Source organism: Narcine bancroftii, chromosome 5 (assembly GCF_036971445.1).
Source record: "Narcine bancroftii isolate sNarBan1 chromosome 5, sNarBan1.hap1, whole genome shotgun sequence".
Lineage (NCBI taxonomy): Eukaryota > Metazoa > Chordata > Chondrichthyes > Torpediniformes > Narcinidae > Narcine > Narcine bancroftii.
The window spans coordinates 160,936,764-160,957,727 of record NC_091473.1 but is presented as its reverse complement, the minus strand read 5'-3'; the positions used below and the strand labels follow the sequence as shown (position 1 = coordinate 160,957,727).

The 20,964-nt window shown below is 54.7% G+C and overlaps 1 protein-coding gene across 1 annotated transcript in view; it reads right to left on the bottom strand.

The window, feature by feature from the left end:
* Window positions 1–20,964, bottom strand: part of LOC138764100 (laminin subunit beta-2-like) — a 105,959-nt gene that overhangs the window by 73,285 nt on the left and 11,710 nt on the right. The window contains exons 3-9 of the mRNA XM_069939475.1: window positions 20,561–20,696; window positions 15,369–15,442; window positions 14,789–14,977; window positions 14,147–14,210; window positions 10,565–10,767; window positions 4,370–4,490; window positions 3,168–3,356 (exon numbers count right to left, since the gene is read on the bottom strand). Coding sequence (XP_069795576.1) covers window positions 3,168–3,356; window positions 4,370–4,490; window positions 10,565–10,767; window positions 14,147–14,210; window positions 14,789–14,977; window positions 15,369–15,442; window positions 20,561–20,696 — 976 coding nt within the window. The remainder of the gene's footprint in view (window positions 1–3,167; window positions 3,357–4,369; window positions 4,491–10,564; window positions 10,768–14,146; window positions 14,211–14,788; window positions 14,978–15,368; window positions 15,443–20,560; window positions 20,697–20,964) is intronic.

Genomic DNA, 20,964 nt, shown 5'->3' with positions numbered 1-20,964 from the left:
TGAACATTTCAAACAACTGCCAAGTTCTACATTTCACAATTCCAGCAGGTTGGTGATAGACATGGACAAGGGACTAGTCAGCAGGCGTTGATGACTAGCATCCCGACATGGAAAGGGGACCCAAACCTCTCTGTATCAGCGGAGATGAGGTGGAGAGCTTCAGGTTCCAAGGAGTGAATCCACCAACAATCTGCCCTGGTTAATGCCACGATCAAGTGGAAGTGGGTTTGTCCCCAAGGTCTCTACAGGTGCCTCACTGAGACTATCCATTCAGGGTGTGTCAACGTGGGGGCACGGGAACTGCTCCGTCCAAGACTGCAGGAATCTGCAGAGGGTTGTGAACATGGCTCAGACTCTCACACACTTCCCTCCGTCACACACTCCCCATCCCCTCTGTCACACACACCCCCTCCACTACATCACACACTCCCCCTCCCCTCTGTCACACACTCCCCATCCCCTCTGTCACACACTCCCCATCCCCTCTGTCACACACTCCCCATCCCCTCTGTCACACATTCCCCCCTCCTCCGTCTCACACACACCCCCTCCACTCCGTCTCACAACCCCTCCCCTCTGTCACACGCACCCCCTCCACTCCATCACACCCCCTCCCCTCTGCCCCACACACACCCTCCCCTCCATCACACACATGTCAAAAACCCCCTTTCCCTCCACCACATATACCCCCCCTACCCTCTGTCACACTTCCCCTACCCTCCATCACACTTCTCCCTCCCCTCCATCACACACCCCTTCCCTCCGGCACACACCCCCTCCCCCTCTCTCCCCTTACCCTCCGTCACACTCCTCCTTCCCCTCCATCACACACCGCTTCCCTTCCAGCACACACCCCCTCCCTTCCGACACTCTGCCCCTCCCCCTCCGTCACATACACCCCCTACCCTCCATTACTCTCCCCTACCCTCCATCACACAGCCCCACCCCCTCCATCACTCTCCCCTCCCCTCCGTCACTCTCCCCCTACCCTCTGTCACACACTCCCCGTTACTCCATCACAACCCCCTCCCCTCCGTCACACATTCCCCCTCCTCCGTCACATGCACCCCCTCCACTCCATCACACCCCCCTCCCCTCTGTCCCACACACGCTCTCTGCCACACACACCTCCTCCCCTCCGGCACACACCCCCACCCTTCCGACACTCTGCCCCTCCCCCTCCGTCACATACACCTCCTCCCCTCTGTCACACACACCCCCCTACCCTCCATCACTCTCCCCCTACCCTCCATCACACAGCCCCACCCCCTCCATCACTCTCCCTCCTCTTCCCTCTGTCACTCTCCCCTCCCCTCCGTCATTCTCCTCCTACCCTCTCTCACACTCTCCTCCCTACTCCATCACACACCCCCTCCCCTCCGTCACACACTCCCCCTCCCCTCCATCACACATTCCCCCTCCCCTCCGTCACAAATTCCCCCTCCCCTCCGTCACAAATTCCCCTCCCCTCCGTCACACATTCCCCCCTCCTCCATCACACACACCCCCTCCACTCCATCACACAAACCCTCCCCTCTGTCCCACACTTCCCCTCCATCACACAGCCCCTCCCCTCCATCACACACACCCTCCCTACCCTCTGTCACACTTCCCCTACCCTCCGTCACACTCCTCCCTCCCATCTGTCACACTCCTCTCTCCCTTCCATCACACAACCCCCCTTCCGATACTCTGCCCCTCCCCCTCCGTCACATACACCTCCTCCCCTGTCACACACACCCCCTACCCTCCATCACTCTCCCCCTACCCTCCATCACTCTCCCCCTACCCTCCATCACTCTCCCCTACCCTCCATCACACAGCCCCACCCCCTCCATCACTCTCCCTCCTCTTCCCTCTGTCACTCTCCCCTCCCCTCCGTCATTCTCCTCCTACCCTCCGTCACACTCTCTTCCCTACTCCATCACACACCCCCTCCCCTCCATCACACATTCCCCCTCCCCTCCGTCACAAATTCCCCCTCCCCTCCGTCACACATTCCCCCCTCCTCCATCACACACACCCCCTCCACTCCATCACACAACCCCTCCCCTCTGTCCCACACATCCCCTCCATCACACAGCCCCTCCCCTCCATCACACACACCCTCCCTACCCTCTGTCACACTTCCCCTACCTTCCGTCACACTCCTCCCTCCCCTCCATCACACTCCTCCCTCCCCTCCATCACACTCCTCTCTCCCCTCCATCACACACCCCCCTTCTGACACTCTGCCCCTCCCCTCCGTCACTCTCCCCTTCCCTCCGTCACATACACCTCCTCCCCTTCGCCACACACACCCCTACCCTCCATCACACAGCCCCACCCCCTCCGTCACTCTCCCTCCCCTCCCCTCCGTCACTCTCCCCTTCCCTCCGTCACATACACCTCCTCCCCTTCGTCACACACACCCCTACCCTCCATCACACAGCCCCACCCCCTCCGTCACTCTCCCTACCCTCCCCTCCGTCACTCTCCCCTACCCTCCATCACACACTCCCCCCAATCTGTCACACACTCCCTCCCCTTCATCACACATTCCCCTCCCCTCTGTCCCACACACCCCCTCCATCACACACCCCCTCCCCTCCGTCACACACTTCCCCCTCCTCCGTCATAAATCCTCCTCCCCTCCATCACACACACTCTCCCCCTATCCTCTGTCACACTTAACCTACCCTCCGTCACACTCCTCCCCCCCTCCGTCACACACCCCCTCCCCTCCAAAACGCTCCCCTCCCTCCCCTTACCCTCCATCACACTTCTCCTTCCCCTCCATCACACTCCTCCTTCCCCTATATCACACACGCCTTCCCCTACGTCACACACCCTCTCCCCTCCATCACTCTCCCCTACCCTCTGTCACACACCCCCTCCACTCTGCCTCACACACATCCCATCCACTCCGTCACTTTCCCCCTCCCCTCTGTCACTCTCCTCCTCCCTAGTTCTCCACTTCACCCACCTCTTCCCCCAGCTCTCTCCTACCCACTTTCTTCCCCCTCCCTTTGCCTACCCAGCCCTTGCCTGCCCCTCCTTCAGCCTGTCCCTCCTCCACAATTTATCACAGGATCACCCATGAACACACCCTCGACCCAGCGCACAACTTATGGATGCACAACTCATGGGCGCGGAACTGAGAGAGGCAACCCCAGCGCAGTACTCACAGACACAGACCCCAGGGTCCCGGATGTCCCGGGATGGGTGTTGATAGTAGAAGGGTTTGCACAGCTCGCAGTTCCGGCCCATGGTGTTATGGAGACACTCCTCGCACACGCCTCCGCTCACGTTACCCGTGGCCAAGTACACTGCCATGTCGAAGTGGCAGCGGCCAGAGTGGTTGTTGCAGTTACACCCTGAAAACACAAGCTGATTACAAGTTGCTGTGGCTAGGCCGCAACAGGGCGTGCCTGGCCTCACAGCTGACACCAGCACTGGGACATCACGAACACCAGCAAGGACTGGGATCCCGAGCAGACCCTGCAGCCATTGAGATCTAGGGGCGACCTGGTTCAAGCATGCAGAGCCTAAAGAGGGGCTTGACGGGGCACGTCAGGGGCAGTGCATTACCCATGAACAAAGAATAGTGCTACTCTGAGGGTTACTCTGTGAGTCGGGTACTGTGCTACTCTGAGTGAGGAACCGCGTTATTCTGTGAGGGACTGCGTTACACTGTGAGCAGGGGACCTCATTACTCTGTGAGGAAGGGATCGTGTTACTCTGTAAGAGAGGGACCACGTTACTCTGTGAGGGACTGCGCTACTCTGTGAGGGAGGGACTGCGTTACTCTGTGAGGGAGGGACCGCGTTACTCTGTGAGGGAGGGACCGCGTTACTCTGTGAGGGAGGGACCATGTTACTCTGAGGGAGGGACCACACCATGTTACCCTGTGAGGGATGGACCGTGTTACTCTGTGAGGGAGGGACCACATTACTCTGTGACGGAGGGACCGTGTTACTCTGTGACGGAGGGACCGTGTTACTCTGTGACGGAGGGACCGTGTTACTCTGTGAGGGAGGGACCGTGTTACTCTGTGAGGGAGGGACCGTGTTACTCTGTGAGGGATGGACCATGTTACTCTGTGAGGGACCACATTACTCTGTGAGTGAGGGACCGTGTTACTCTGTGAGGGAGGGACTGTGTTACTCTGTGAGGGAGGGACCGTGTTACTCTGTGAGGGAGGGACCGCATTACTCTGTGAGGGAGGGACCGTGTTACTCTGTGAGGGATGGACCGTGTTACTCTGTGAGGGAGGGACTACCTTAATCTATGAATGAGCCAGTAGCTCTCACTACTGCACAAACCCACAATACGGGGTGTCAATTTTCTCACTGCGTCGCCCACCTGGGACCCTTGTGCTCACACTTACGTTTGCACGCGTTGGTGTTACGGCCTTCTGCTGGTCTCCAGGGGTGCTCGTTGTAGAAATTGGCACACTTGTCACAATTCAACCCCCTAGTGTTGTGTTTACACACACACCTCCCGTGGACCTGCAGCAGGAGGGAATGCTCACCGAACAGACTACTGTGCATAGACCGGCCTCAGTCCCAAGCATCCCGAGACCCAACATTTCCCCCCCTTCACACACAATTCACCCACGTCCTGTGTCTGAACCTCTGCTCACTGGTGATCTACACCAGACCAGAAGCACGTTCATTATTCCGGTGACCTTCCCCAGCGCCAGTCAGCAGGCAGGAGAGTCTGTCTATGGCCCTGGTGTCAGGGAGGGAGGAAGAGATGGGGAGGTGAGAGGGAGGAGGGAGATGAAGTGAGGGGGTCAGGTGAAGGGTGAGGTGAAAGGTGAGGAGTGAGGGGGTGAGGTAAGCTGAGGGGTGAGGTGGGAGGTGAGTAGGTAGGAAGTGAGTGGGTGAGGTGTGAGGTGAGGGCTGAGGGGGAAAGGTGGGAGGTGAGGAGGGAGGTGGGGAGTGAGGTGAGGTGGGATGTGAGGGAGAGAGGTGGGAGGTATGAGGGCTGAGGGAGGGGGTGAGGTGAGAGTGGATAAGGAAGAAGGTGAGATGGTGGGAGGTGAGTGAGGTGGGGTGTGAGATGAGGAGGGTGAGAAGGGAGGTGAGCGGCCATGGTTTGCATTCTCTGATGTTACAACAGCTCAAGGTTCCCACAACGAACATGATTTTTCTCCACACCTCCTGGTCCAGGGAACCCGAGGTCTGGGATTGCCCATCCAAGCCCCTCACACACACTCCCCCTCTCGCCCGTCCCGACCCAGCTTCCTCGTACTCTGTGCCATTCAGTGTGCCCTATCCCAGCTTTTGGAGAGGGTGCAGGAGAGGTTCACCAGGATGAAGCCTGGTTCAGAGGGGGTTAGTTATGGGGAGAGGTTGAACAATCTGTTTTGTTTTCCCTCGAGCATCGGAGGCTGAGGAGAGCCGGGTAGAGGGAGATAATCTAGCTCCTTTCTAATCATGAGACGCATTGATGGGGCAGGCAGTCAGAATATTTTCAAGCTGGGCAGCAGTTCTCAAGAATATGTTTTGTGAGTTGGTGGGAGAGAAGTACAGAAGAAAACTTGCTTCATAGGGAAGGGGCCGATCAACAAGCAGAGTCGTCGGGAGAGCACAGCTGAAAGTAGGTTGAGAATGACTGCTCCAGAAGGCGTGCGTTTCAGGTGCAGGGGAGGAAGTTTCGGGGAGGTGTCTGAGACAACCATTTCACACTGAGAGTGGTGGGTGCTTGGGATGGATTGCCAGCAGCAATGTTCGGTCAGTCTCCTTGTGGTGTTGCTGTTGGGGCTGGCGAAACTGGCCCTTCGTGGGTTAAAGCGGCGGGGCGAGCCAACTGCCTGCCAGTCTTTCGGGGTTATGTTCAAGCCCATGTCGTGTTGGAGCAGGAACACATGGTGTCCGAGGGGATGGTGGCAGAGTTCCAGGAATGGTGGCCACCACCCCACCACCCCCCCCACCCCACCCAATCGCGTGTGTGGTTGATGACAAAAATCGTGTTTTAATTTGATGTGTGATATTGCGTAATGAAGAGGTGGTTGTAATTACTGTTGCTCACCATTTTGTTGTCATGTGTTATGGTGTGTGCTTGGTTGTAGCTTGAATAAAGCTTGTACCACTAGGCAGGCGAACCAGCCCCACTTGTAAGCCACGTGGCGGGGCAGCCGGCCAAAATGTCGCCGTCGGTGGTTTTTCCTTCCTCCCAGCACGGGGCTCAGAAGCCCATGCTGGGGGACCACGTGACGCCCAGGTGATGTCAGCGTCCTCCAGTGCTGTTCTCAGCTAGGTCCGGGTTGGGAGTATAAGTACAGCCCAGCAGCCTGCAATAAACTAGTCTGCTCATTGAGCTCAACCCGTCTGGTTGTGTGTGTTATTGCAGGAGCAGTGTAGCTCCTGCTACAATTGGTGACCCCGACTGGTTCAAACGTCTTTGAACCCATCACGAGCGAGCCTGGGATCAGCGTTATAGCCGTGAAACTGCCTGAATTCTGGGTTCAGGAGTCGGAGACTTGGTTCGGCCATGCGGAGGCTCAGTTTCACCTCCGCCAAATTTCATTCGACACGACCAAATTCTACAATGTGGTTGCTGCCCTGGACCAGGCCACCGCCAGATGCGTGCTGCACCTCGTTCAGCACCCACCTGCCGAAGACAAATACAAGACCATCAAGCGAGTGCTTACCGGATCCCTCGGACTATCTAGGCACCAGTGTGCTGCTCGGATGCTACACCTCGATGCCCTGGGGGACAGGTCCCCGATGAAGCTGATGGACGAGATGCTTGCGCTCATGGGTGATCACACCAACTGCCCACTTTTTGAGCGCATTTTTCTCGACCATATGTCCGGGGACATACGGCCGCTGCTGGTCCAGGAGATCTTCTCTGACCTGAGGAAGGTCACTCAGAAGGCCCAAGAGCGGCTCGCACGATTCCCGGAGGGCTCAGTGGTCCAGCAGGTCATGAGGCACGGGCACGACCACGTCAAGCCCGCCCCTAGTGCTGCGGTAGAGCATCGGCCCCTACATGGGCCCCCAAGAGCATAACCAAGGCCACAACATCCGCTCCAGGCCTCTGCTTGAACTGAAGGGCCAAGGCTTGGAAGTGTCGTCAGCCCTGGTCATTCCAGGGAAACAACTAGGCCGGCTGCTGTTAATGGCTGCAGCGACTGGCCAAGAACACAGCCTCCTCTACCTGCGGGACTCAGTCAGCGGCCGGCGGTTCCTTGTTGACACTGGAGCCCAGATCAGCCACGGCCATCGACTCCAGGAACCAACCCTGTGGACCTTCCCTCTGTGCGGCCAACACAACAGAAATCTGGACGTAGGGAGACAAGACAGTCCACTTCCAGATCGGCCAACAAAATTTCATGTGGAGGTTCACCGTTTCGTCCCTCCCGACCGCCATCCTGGGTGCAAACTTCTTCCTTGCACACGGGCTTCAGGTGGACATTCAAGGTAGGCGCCTGGTGGATGTCGGTACCTTCCAGACTGTTTGCCTCGATGCCTCCCGCTTGGAGCAACCGCAGATAGCCACAATCAGCACGCCCAGAGAAAAGTTCCAGTGCATCTTGGATGAGTTTCCAACACTCCTCAAGCCACAGTTCTCCGCTGCCTCGCCGCGCCATGAGGTGTTCCACCACATTCCCACCCAGGGGCCACCAGTTCACGCCAAGGCACGCTGACTCCTGCCTGACAAGCTCCAGGTGGCGAAGGAGGAGTTTTCGCACCTGTTGGAACTGGGGATCATTCGGCGGTCCGACAGCCCATGGGCCTCATCACTCCACCTGGTCCCGAAAGCTTCCGGCAGCTGGTGTCCCTGCGGAGACTATTGACAGCTCAATTGTGCAACAGTTCCTCACCGATACCCCATCCCTCACATCCAAAACTTTATGGCCATCCTCCAAGGTTGACCTGGTGCACGGATATCACCAGATCCCGGTGCACCCTGAGGACATACACAAGACGACCATCATCACCCCCTTTGGCTGGTTTGAATTCCTGCGCATGCCGGTCGGGCTCAAGAACGTCGCTCAGACCTATCAGCGCCTCATGGACTCTGTGGGCAGGGACTTGGATTTCATCTTTATTTATTTGGACAACATCCTCGTCGCCAGCAAGGACTGGGTGCAACACAAGGCTCACCTACATGCCCTTTACTCCTGGCTGGCCAACTTTGGCCTTACCATCAACCCGGCCAAGTACCAGTTCGGGAAGGAGTCCATGCAGTTCCTGGGCTATACCATCACGGCCGAAGGAGCCACTCCCACCGCTGTGAAAGTTGCCGCTATCAGGGAGTTCCCACGCCCAAACAGCCTCAAGGGGCTGCAGGAGTTCGCGGGTATGGTCAACTTTTAAAACCGCTTCATCCCAGGAACTGCGTGCATCATGCAGCTGCTATTCGCCCTCATTGCAGCCAAGCATAAAATGCTCACTTGGAACCCAGAAGCCTGCACCGCATTTGAGGCCACCAAGGATGCCCTGGCAAAGGCCGTCATGGTCGCCCACCTGCACACTGACCTGCATATGGCACTCTCTGTCGATGCCTCTGCCACAGCTGTCAGTGCCATCCTGGAGCAGCAGATGAATGGACATTGGAAGCTGCTGGCATTCTTCCGCTGCCTGCTCCACCCGCCGGAACGCAAGTATTGTGCCTTCGACCGCGAGTTACTGGGCATGTACCTGGGTGGTGGGGCATTTCTGCTATTTTTCTGGAGTGGAGGACTTTTACCATCTTCACTGACCACAAACCCTTCACCTAGGCACTAGCGATGGCAAAGGATCCCCGGTCTGCTCGCCAGCAGCGTCACCTCTCCTTCATGTCGGAATTTACCACCGACATTCGGCCAAGGCGGGGAACGACAATGTGGTTGCCGATGCACTCTCATGACCGGCCATCTGCGCACTGATGCCCGCCTCGACTTTGACCAGCTCGCCCGGGACCAGAAGTCTGATGAGGGCCTTCAAGACCGCCATCATGGGCCTGCGGTTCTGAGACCTCCCGACTCCTGTGCGATATCTCCCCACGACCGGTGGTTCCCCAGCAGTGGCGCAGGCAGGTCTTCCGTCACATCCACGACCTTTCACATCTGTCAATCAGGTCCACGGTCCGGATGGTGGCAGAACAGTTCGTATGGCATGGGCTGCAGAAGCAGATCGCGGGCTGGGCCAGAACATGCATCCATTGCCAGACAGCACACCAAAGTGCCCATACAGGAGTTCGAGCACGTCCAGGAATGGTTCAGCCACATTCACATGGACATTGTCGGGCCCTTACCCGTTTCCCAGGGCAACCGTTACCTGTTTACGATGGTGGACTGCACCACTCGCTGGCCCAAGGCGATCCTGATGCCAGATGCCTCCATCGACTCCTGCTCCTGAGCAGTTGCATGGTTGGGTCACCTGGTTCGGCGTCCCAGTCACCTCACCAGCGATAGGGGTGCCCAGTTCACATCTGCGCTCTGGGCACAGCTCGCCAACAGGTTTGGGATCCAGCTACACTGCACCACGGCCTACCACCCGTAGGCCAATGGACTGGTAGGACGTCTGCACCGCCACCTTAAGTTGGCACTCATGGCCCGCCTCACCGGTCCTGACTGGGCGGACGAACTGCCTTGGGTCCTCCTGGGCATCTGCTCCACTCCCAAGGAAGATCTGCAGGTGCCATCAGCTGAGCTGGTCTACGGTGCGCCGCTGGCACTACCTGGTGAATTCGTCAAAGCACCTCACAATCCCCAGCATTCACCCAGGCATGGCACCCACTCGTCTCACGGTCCCGGCAAACTGCTTTCCGCGGAGTCCGTTTTCGTTCAGCGGGGCCCGACCACGGCATCTCTGCAGCAACTGTACGAGGGGCCGTACAGCGTTCTGGCTCTACATTCATGCTGGACATTGGCAACAGGTGGGAGCTGTTTACCGTGGACAGGCTGAAGCCAGCACACCTCGATCCCACCGAGCCCATGGTCGTGGCCCAGCCCAAGAAGCGAGGCTGCCCAGTGAAAAAGGACATTGGCACCGGTTCTGGTTGGGGGGGCTGTTTGGCAGGCGAACTGGCCCTGCTTGTAAGCCACGCAGCGGGGCAGCCGGCCAAAATGGCACCGTCAGGGGTTTTCCCTTTCTCCCAGCATGGGCACAGAAGCCCGCGCTGGTGGACCACGTGATGCCCAGGTGACATCAGCGCCCTAGGCGCGGTTCTCAGCCAGGTCCGGGCTGGGAGTATAAGTGCATCCCAGCAGCCTGCAATAAACTAGTCTGCTCACTGAGTTCAACCGTCTGGTTGTGTTTGTTATTGCAGGAGCAGAGTAGCTGCTGCTACAGTACGTTAATAAAAACTAACAAATTGGTGGAAGCAGGTACAACAGGAGTATTTCAGAAGCTTCTAGATAGACCCACGAATATGCAGGGAGGAGGAGGATGGGATCAGGCAGCAGAGATCCAGTAGGGTGTGGGCTGAAGGGCCTGTCCCTGAGCTGAACATTTGGATGTTCTACCACCACCCAGAGGGGCTCCCTACATCTTGGACCTCCGTCAGAGTGCATCTCCCTCCCGTCAAGCCCTGCCGGTGGACCCAGACCAGGCCTGGCCACCTCCCAGCGGTGGGGTGTGCGTACCATTCCTTCAATGCCCCCCGACACGCCGGCGATGGGGGCGCACCTGCTGGCGTGGCCATAGCAGAAGCAGTTCCCGCGCACCACCAGCTCGTACACTGCATAGTAGTACTTCTCCTTGATCTCATGACGCGAGTCCAACAGGTTGTCCCCCAGGGTACGCAGTTTGGTCAAGTTCACACGCAGGTTGGTAATCTTCAACAGATCTGCAACGAGAAGGGGGGGGGGTGGAAATGAGGGAGATTCTGCCTGTCGGAGAGAAGTGGGGCAATGATCACTGTGGGAGTTATGCGGGCAAATGCCGGACGTTATATTTCAGCTACACAGGATGTTAGCTTTGGTTCAATCACACCTGGAGTTGCATGGTCACATTTCAGTGACATAATGGAGGTCGACATGATTATTAGGCATAGATAGGGTGGACAGCACCACCTTTTCCCCCAGGGTGAGATATCTACAGGCTTACTGTGGAGAGTTTTCTGACTGGTTGCATCATGGAGGTGCAAATGCTCAGGACAGGAAGATGCTACAGAGGGTTCTGATCTCAGCCAGCACCACCACAGGCACCAATCCATCGAGAACATCTCTAAGAGGTGGGCCTTAAGATGGCAGCCTCTATCCTCAAGGACCCTCACCCCACCAGTCTATGCCCCCTTCACACTGCTACCATCAGGAAGAAGGTACAGGAGCCTGAAGATGAACAGCCAGCGGCACAAGGACAGCTTCTTTCCCTCCGCCAGCAGATTCCTGAACAGACAATGAACCACAGACACTGCCTCGCTTTCTCCTCTTTTCTGATTCTGATTTTGGATTTATTGTCAGAGTACAGACACAACATCTCATACAACCGGGATTCTTTTTCCTGTGGGTGGGGCAGTATGGCCAAAAAAAAACTACACAACGTACACATGTAAACAAATAAAAGAACTAAACAGATAACAAATGAAAACAAACTGGGTGCAAAACAGGGAATTAAAAAAGAATCAATGAAGTGCCAAAGTAAGTCCCTGTCTGAGTTTGTCATTGACGAGTCTGATGGTGGAGAGGGAGCAGCTGTTCCTGAACCTGGGGGGTGCGAGTCTTGTGGCACTGATACCTCTTTCCTGATGGCAGCAATGAGAACAGAGCGTGTCCTGGGTGATGTGGGTCTTTGATGATTGTTGCTGCTCTCCAACTGCAGCATTCCCTGTAGATGTTCTCAATAGTGGGGAGGGTTTGCCTGTGATGAACTGGGCTGTGTCCATGACCTTTTGCAGGGCTTTACACTCAAGAGTATTGGTGTCCCCATCCCAGACCGTGATGCAGCCGGTCAGCACACTTTCCACCACACCTCTGTTGGAATATGCCAGGGTTTCGATGTCACGTCAAACCTCTGCAAACTCCTGAGGAAGTAGAGGTGCTGACGTGCTTTCTTTTCTATCTTTAAATATATATTTACGGAAATGTAATTTATTGCAGCACTTTCACCTTGAAAAACATAAAGATGTAGGTGAATCAGTGTATTTAGGAACAAGGGCTCATGGGCTGGGGAGGGCCTGTTACCTACAAAAAAAATCCATAATACTGTTGCTGCAAAACAGCACATTTTGTAACATATTCATGACAATAAACCCGATTCTGAAGCATGGTTTTTAAAAAATACGCAGAGTTGTAGGTGCCTGGAATGCATTAGCAGGGGTGGAAGTGGAGGCTGGAACAATAAGGACATTTAAAAGACTAACACGGATGTCAGAAAAATAAACGATTATGGGTGTGAGAGAGGGAAGACTTCAATTTTGAGCAGGTCTACGTCGGTCTGCGCAACATTGTGGGCTTGTACTGTGCTGGAATGTTCTCCGTTCGATCTTGAGATGCAAGGTCACATCTGGAGTACTTATCTCACACAAAAGGTGTTGATGCATGGGAAATTATTGCAAGGTTTACCGAGGAACGGAAGGTCATCCCGCGAGGGAAGTTGAGACAGACTGAGGCTAAAAGGGGGACAACAGATGGTCTTGAGGGTTCTCGACAGGGTGGGTGTGGAGAGGACGTCTCCTCTTTCAGGATCAATGAGAACAAGTGGTCACTGTTATTAAGTCAGGGGTCACCAATTGAAGCAAAGGGGCCTCCACTTCCTCAGACGGGTGAAAAGATTCGTCACAAAACCTCCAGCGACTCCATGACTGCACCCCCCCCCCCACCTCTACCTCCATCGACTCCATCTACACCTCCCGCTGCCTTGATAAAGTAGGCATCATGTTAAAAGATCTGTCCCACCCCAGCCACACCCTCTTCACCCCCTGCCCCCCCCCACTCCAGTCAGGAAGAAAATTCATGAACAGTTTCAGTCCCGTCATTATCGGGCTCCAGAATGAACCCCCAAGTTCTGTTGCTTTTGCTCCGTCCCAACTGATCCAGTCCTCCTGTACTATGTATGAGATTTCCCATGATCTGCTCACAGAACAACCTGTGGCACTGTGAACTTGGAGGTGAATTTCTTCTCCCTGAGGGTGGAGACTCTTTGCTTCACTTCCTCAAGGGGTGGGTGGGTGCAGAGTCTGGGAAAAACCAAGGAGCAGATTTGATGGGCCGAATGGTCATTACCGCTCCTTTGTCTCGTGATTCTTGATGAGGGAAGGACAGAGTTTCTGGAGTAGACAGCGATGCGAGTGGGTTATAATCAAATCCACAATGACCCTGAGTGAATAGTAGGGGTAGATGGGACGAATGGCCTCCTCGTTCATACAGCTGCATTTATTGAACTAAGGCCCTGTGTGTGAAACTATTCAAAGGCTTCTGTGGATGCCTCCTATCCAAGATCTCAGTGTTCCAACGTTTGCCCTCTCTCCCCACCCCCCTGACAGTCTATATTGGTGCTGGTGATATTTGGAGATAGGTTAGAGACTGACAGGTCTCCTGACATCACATCGGTCTGAAAGGGAACTGTGACATCGATCTGTTCAAGAGGGATTCGGCAGGACCAAGGCAGTCAGAGAGCCAGCAGTGGTTGTGGGGGGGGTTGAGGGGAGGGTGACCAACCCTTCCCCAAACCTGACACCAGCAGAATTCTATATGGCCTGGGTCCAACCCCCTGCAAAGGGTCTCAGGGCCCCTCGGGGGAAGCGAGGGTCTGTGTCTTTGCCCAGTGTGAACCCTGCACAGGAAGAGGTGTGAGTTGCTGTTTCAGCAGGGAGTGCTTGGGTCCTGAGGCAGTGGCTTGCAGTTGCTGAAAGGGAAGGCCTTGGTGTGTCATGGAGTTTTACAGCAGCCCCTTCAGCCCAACTCCTCCATGCTGACCAAGCCGTTGACCGACCCAGTCCCATTTGCTTGAGTTGATTGGTCCCATCCATGGTGTGGCCTTTAGTCGCAAGGATGGAAGAGTGGACCACGATGTCCAGAGTGATGGAACCAGAACTGCTCACTCACCTTACATATCTCCCACCATGTCTCTGGCATGAACCCTCAACTCCCTACCCCCGTTTCCTCTTGACCTCATGTTTTCCCCCTTCCCTCGCGTGCCTCTTATGTCCCTCCACCCTTCCCCTTGTCTCCCCCAGCCCTGGCTGGCCTCCCCTCCCCGAGCTGAAGGCCGGTACCCTAACATACTCTGGATGCGCGGGCTGTAAGGATCGTCGATAGGAATGGCAGGGTCCAGCACTCTGAAGATCACCTGCAAAGACAAGGCACCTCCCATCAGACCACAGACCAGGGGGAATAAAGGACAGTGACTCCCACCTGCTTGTTCAGGAGAGAGGTCGTCCCCGGGCACCCTACTTTGCAGCACCTTCCTTCCCCACAGGTCCCTCTGCAGCTGAGCGCCATTCCCTCCCACCCCCGAGTCAGTCATTTTTCCCGCGGCCCTCCTCCCCATTCCCCCATCAGACCACCCATGCTCAGAGTCCCTCCTGTGTGACCGCCACTCTCCCCGATTCATGTTTCTGTGTAAGGGCTGGTGGAGAGGCCATGGAAACACTGCAGGCCATTGCAACACTGCAGGCCATTGCTGAAGGGAACACTGACCACAGTTCTCCTGCTTTGCTCATCTGGTTCAGTGGGAAAAGGGGTGTGATTATTCTTTATTAAACGGTAGGTGAGTGACCGAACCACGTTGACCAGAGGCACATGGAGCCGGGGGAACCCCAGACCCCTCTGCCCCAGTGACCCCCTCTTCCTGGTGACTCCTCACCTCTCTCCCTGTGAACCCTCTCTATCAGTGACCCCAGCACCTCCCTCATGGTGACCCCTCACCTCCCCCTCAGTGGAGGGCTCGATGTCAGAGTAGCGTGATTCACAGATGACTTGGTCCACGTGCCTGAGCGGGCCATGATCGATGCCAGGGAAGTCCGTTGCGCAGTCATGGCTGAAGTAACGGTACACCTGCCAGGAGTGGCCAAAGTCTGATGACCGCTCGATCACCATGGCAGCTGGTCGGAAGGTCTGTGGAGGCAATGCCAGTTGGAAAGTCACTGTGACCCTCTCCCGGATCCACCTCTTAACACTGACCAACCCCCTGACCCCTGCCCAGCTCCTGACCACCCTGACCCACCCCCTGACTCCCTGGCCCACCTCCTGACCTCCTGGCCCATCCTCTGACCTACCCCACTAACCCCTGACTGATCCATGACCCATTGAACCCCTGACCTTTGACCCCCCTGACCCACCCCTCACTGCCCTATCTTCCCACATTCACCTCACTCATCCCAAACACCCCTCATGGTCCCCTTCACCCCTTACTTCTGCCACTCGCTTAATGTTCCACCCGCACTCCCCCACTGCCCCTCCACCCCCTACCTGCTCCCCAATCCCCTCCTGGCCCCATCCCACTAACCTTGAAGGTCATGATGAGGTGGGTGAAGTGGAACTCCGCCTCCAGGTCCAATTGGATGTGAACATTAGATACTCCTGCGGGGGAACAAATTCGTTAGCCCCTGAAATGTCAAGGGCTTCACCACTTGATGGCACACTGGATCAACACACAGCCTAGGAACACACCACTCGATCCACACTGGACAAAAAAAACCACACCATTGGATCAACACACAGCCCAGGAACACACCACTGGATCCACTCTGAACCAAAAAAAAAACCCTACTTCACTGGATCAACACACAGCCCAGGAACACACCACTGGATCTACACTGGACAAAAACACATCACTGGATCAATGCACAGCCCAGGAGCACACCACTGGATCCACACTGGACCAAAATCCCACATCACTGGATCAACACACAGCCTAGGAACACACCACTGGATCCACATCAGACAAGTAAAACTACATCACTGGACCAACACACCACCCAGGAACACACCATTGGATCCATACTGGACCCCCAAAAAAACACATCATTGGATCAACACACTGCCCAAGAAACCACTGGATCCACACTGGAGAAAAAAAAAACACCACTGGATCCACACTAGAGGGGGAAAAAAACCACATTACTGGATCACACACCACCCAGGAACACATCACTAGATCCACACTGGACCAAAATCTCACATCGCTGGATCAACACACAGCCTAGGAATGCACCACTGGATCCACAATGGACAAGAACAATATCTCTGGACCAACACACCATCCAGAAACACATAATTGGATACACACTGGACACAAAAAAAACACACATCACTGGATCAACACACTTCCCAAGAACACACCACTAGATCCACACTGGACACAAAAAAAAACATCACTGGATCAACACACAGCCGAGGAACACACCACTGGATTCACATTGGACAAAAAACATCACTGGACCAACACACCACCCAGAAACACACCACTTGATCCACCCTGGACCAAAAAACCATCCCTGGATCAACACACAGCCCAGGAACACACCACTGGATCCACACTGAACCGAAATATCACATCACTATGTCAACACACAGCCTTCGAACACACCATTGGATTCACACTGGACAAAAACATCACTGGATCAACACACCACCCAAGAACACACCACTGGACCCATACTGGACACACAAAAAAAACCCTACATCACTGGATCAACACACCACCCAGGAAAACATCACTAGATCCACAATGGACCAGAATCCCACATCACTGGATCATCACACAGCCTAGGAACACACCACTGGATCCACACTGGACCAAAATCCCACATCACTGGATCAACACACAGTCCAGGAACACACCACTGGATCCACATTGGACAAGAAACAACATAATTGGACCAACACACCACCCAGGAACACACCACTTGATCCACACTGGACAAAAAAAAACACTGGATCAACATACAGCCCAGGAACACACCACTGGATCCACATTGGACCAAAATATCACATCACTATATCAACACACAGCCTTAGAACACACTAGATTCACACTGGACAAAAAAAAATCACTTGGTCAACACACCACCCAGGAGCACACCACTGGACCCATACTGTACAAAAAAAACCCCACATTATTGGATCAACACACAGCCTAAGAACATACCACGGGATCCACACTGGACCCATAAACCCACCTCTGGATGCACACTGGGCCCCAGAATCACCCCATTGGATTGCACTGGGCTAAGGAACACCACTGGATGCACACTGTGTCCTGGGTCACTGTGATGGATCCACCCAATCCTGTTAAAACAGCTCTGCCTTCAACATTAGCACAGAACAGAGCAAGGATCATGGTCCCCACCTAGTCCCCTCCTTACTGAGCACTCCACCAACTTCTCATGACCCTTCTCGGAGCCTGTCTCTCTGAGGCCTCGCTCTCCTCCCCCACTTACCTGACCCCTCTCTTCTTGAGCCCCCTCTCTGTGAACCACTGTCTCTGTGAGCCCCCTCCACCATGGGACTTCCCTTCTCCAAGGTCTCCCTCTCCATGACATCCCCTCTCCCTGACCCCCTTTCCATCATAACCGCTCTCTGTGACACCCCCTCTCCAACTCCCCCCCCCCATCACCCCACCAGCCAATCCCTGAACCAGGCCTCAGTGTGAGCACAGCCACCATTCAAAGGTCACACACATTCCGGGAGGAGCAGGAAGCCACAAGTGCCAGGATCCGGGGGTGGAGATTTCCCACACACTGCTCCCACTGTTAACAGCTGGGACACCGGCTCTGACCTACTGACATCCAGCTGGGGCTGGATGCAGCAGTGTCTGAACCCCCTCCCCAAGGCACGTGGACACACAACAGCCTCAGTTACCAGCTCTTGGAAAACACAAGGCCAACAGAGAGGCTGTTGTCTTGGAAGGTCGCACACCAGGAACCAGACCCTCGACCCATCGAGTCGGGGCCAACATCCGAACAGCCAGGCACACTAGACTATTTTATACTCCCCACATTCCCCTCATTGCTTCCCAGCAACACACAAGGCTGCAGGAAATGGCGAACCGAGCCAAGTCTATCAGGGGCACCGATCTTGTACCCCTTGAAGACATCCACATGAAGCGCTGCCTCCAGAAGGCAGCCAATGTCATAACTTTTAAATTTAAATGCAGACATATTTAGGCTCACGAGCCTCTGCCACCCTGATTAAACTCCAACCCTGGAACTTCTGAAGTGTGGGCAGAAGCCGGAGCCCCCGGAGGAAACCCGTGCAGGTCATGGGGAGAATGTGCAAACTCCTTACAGACAGTGCAGGATTCATACCCGGGTCGTTGGTGTTATAATAGCACCGTGCTGCCCATAGAACTGGAGAGGAGCCAACATCCCGCGGGCAGGTTTGCTGGAGCTGTTGGGGAGGGGTTAAACTAGTTTGGCAGGGGCGTGGGTACCAGAATGAGAGGGGTAGAGCATAGAGCAGATGGTGGAAAGGTCAATGCAGTGTGCACTGTAGAGAGATGGTGAGGAAGGGCAGGCAGTGGAGGGAGCTCAAATGTTATCAGTTGGACGGTTTGAAACGTGTTCACTCCAGTGCAAGGAGTGTTAGGAATAAGGGTGATGAACTTTGAGCATGGGTTTAGGAGTTTTAGAAGGAATAGGATGGGATCTGGGATGTAGAAAGAATTACTGGTCAGGGATCACAGCTGTAGAAAGGGAGGACGTGGTAGAGGGAGAATCCACTGTCTCGGTGTGCGTGGAAGTCAGAAATAGGAAGTGTTCACTGTACTGGGAGTTGTCTATAAGATCCAAATAGCCCTCGGGACATTGAGGAACAGGTCAGTAGGCAGATTTTGGAATGGTGCAAAAATAACAGGCTGTTATCGGAGACTTCAACTTTCCAAGTATTGACCGGCACCGCCTGACTGCAAGAGGAATAGATGGGGCAGAATATGTCAGGTGTGTCCACAAAGGATTCCTGACACAGTACATAGACCAGCCGGCCAGAGGAGGGGCAACACTGGATCTAGTACTGGGTAATGAACCTGATCAGGTGGCAGACTTCTCGGTGGGGGAGCATTTTGGTGATAGTGACCACAACTCCCCAAGTTTTAGCATAGCTATGGACAAGGTTAAAAGTAGACAAAATGGGAAAGTATTCAATAGGGGAAGGGCTAATTATAATGGGATGAGGGAGAGTATATTGGAAACAGATGTTCTCGGGAGAAAGTACAGAGGTAATGTGGAACATATCTCAGGACCACTTACGTGGGGTTTAGGATAAATTTGTCCCACTGAAACAGGGAAAAGATGGTAGGAAAAGGAAACCATGGTTGATAAAAGAGGTGATACAGGGAGCTAAGAGGAAGAAGGAAGCATCCAGAAGGTTTAGGAAGTAAAAGTCAGGAAGGGCTCATGAGAATTATATGGTCGCCAGGAAGAAACAAGAAAGGACGTAGGAGAGCTAGAAGGGAGCACAAGGTGGCCTTGGCACGTAGGATTAAGGAAACCCCTAAGGCTTTCTATGCGAACGTGAAGAACAGAATGATGACCAGAGTGGAGTTAAGGATAAAGGGGGTAAAGTGTCTGGAGGTGGAGGAGGTTGGAGAGGACTTGAATTAATACTTTGCTTTGGTGTTCATCAGAAACAGAGAGACCTTGGTCAATGTGAGGGCAGTAGAGAACAATTTTATGTGCTGGAGCATGTTAAGGTTAAGAAAGAGTAAGTGCTGGATCTTCTTAAAAATTGGTAAGTCCCTGGAGCTGGAAAATATTTACCTCAGGTTGCTACGACCCAGCAGCAGGGCCTCGTCGTGGATAATATTTAACTGGTTTAAATGGTGAAAGACTGTTGCGTGCTGTTGTGCAGAGACCTGGGGGGCTTGCAGGTAACCAAGAAGGAAAATGGGACGTTGGCTGTCATTGGTGGAGAGATCGAATTCAAGCACAGGGAAGTTCTGCAGCCACTGTACAAAAAGATGTTCTTGATTGGCCAGGGCATCAAAGGTTATGGGGAGGAGGCCGGGTAATGGGGTTGAGCGGGAAAATGGACCAGCTCATGATTGACTAGCAGGGCAGATGTGATGGGCTGAATGGCCTACTTCTGCTCTTCTGTCGTAAGCTCTTGTGTACTGGAGGACTGCATGCAGGTCTGGTCTCCTCACTGGAAAAAGGATAGGCTGGCTTTGGAGGCGGTGCAGAGGAGGTTCATTGTTGGCTCCAGTGCTGAAGTTTTGAGTCATCTGGGACTGTACTCAGTGGTATCCGATAGAAAAATACAAAATTATGAAAGGGATAGATAAGGTAGAGGCAATTCTATGGGATTCCCTGAGGAAGCAGGCAGCCTCATTAAATGTTGGACACATTTTTGCAAGGGAAGGGAATTATGTGGAAAGCGCAGAGAATGGGATGGCAGAACAAACTCGATGGGTCGAATAACCAGTCCTCTTTCCCATGAAGGAACCCATCCCATCCAAAGGTAGCTCAGCCTCTGAGGCCCTCAGGCACAGACTGGGTACCAGCACCCCTTGTCAGGACTCCATAGGGAGTGCTAGTGCCCACGCCAGGACCTCTTGCACCAGTGCCTTGAGTGCACACCCAGTTGCAGTGCCCGTGCTTCGCATGCCCATGTGTCAAGTCCCAGTGGCTCAAGTTGTGGTAGCTGAGCCAAGGCCTCGAGCGCCAGTGCCCACACCAGTGCATTGAGACGTGGCCTCACCGTTCTCTGACTGCCACCAGGACTCCTTGCGGTACTGGGCAAAGGTAGTGACCACATTCTCCACCCTGTGGCTGTTGGGGTTGCGTACTCGATCGTATGGTCTGCGGGAGTCACACGTAAAACACTTCTTCTCATCCTGTGGGAGATAAAACAGACCTAAGAGTTAGCCCATCAGTGGGAAATCAGGGCCCAGCCAATGGGCAGCTGGAAATCAGAGCTTGGCCAATGGGCAGCAGGAGAATCAGGGCTCAGCCAATGGGCAGTGAGCAAATCAAGGCCCGGCCAATGGGCAGCAGGCAAATTATGGCCCAGTCAATGGGCAGTGGGAGAATCAAATCTCAGCCAATAGGGAGCAGGCACAGCAGGGCCCAGCCAATGGACAGCGGGCAATTGGGGCTCAGTCA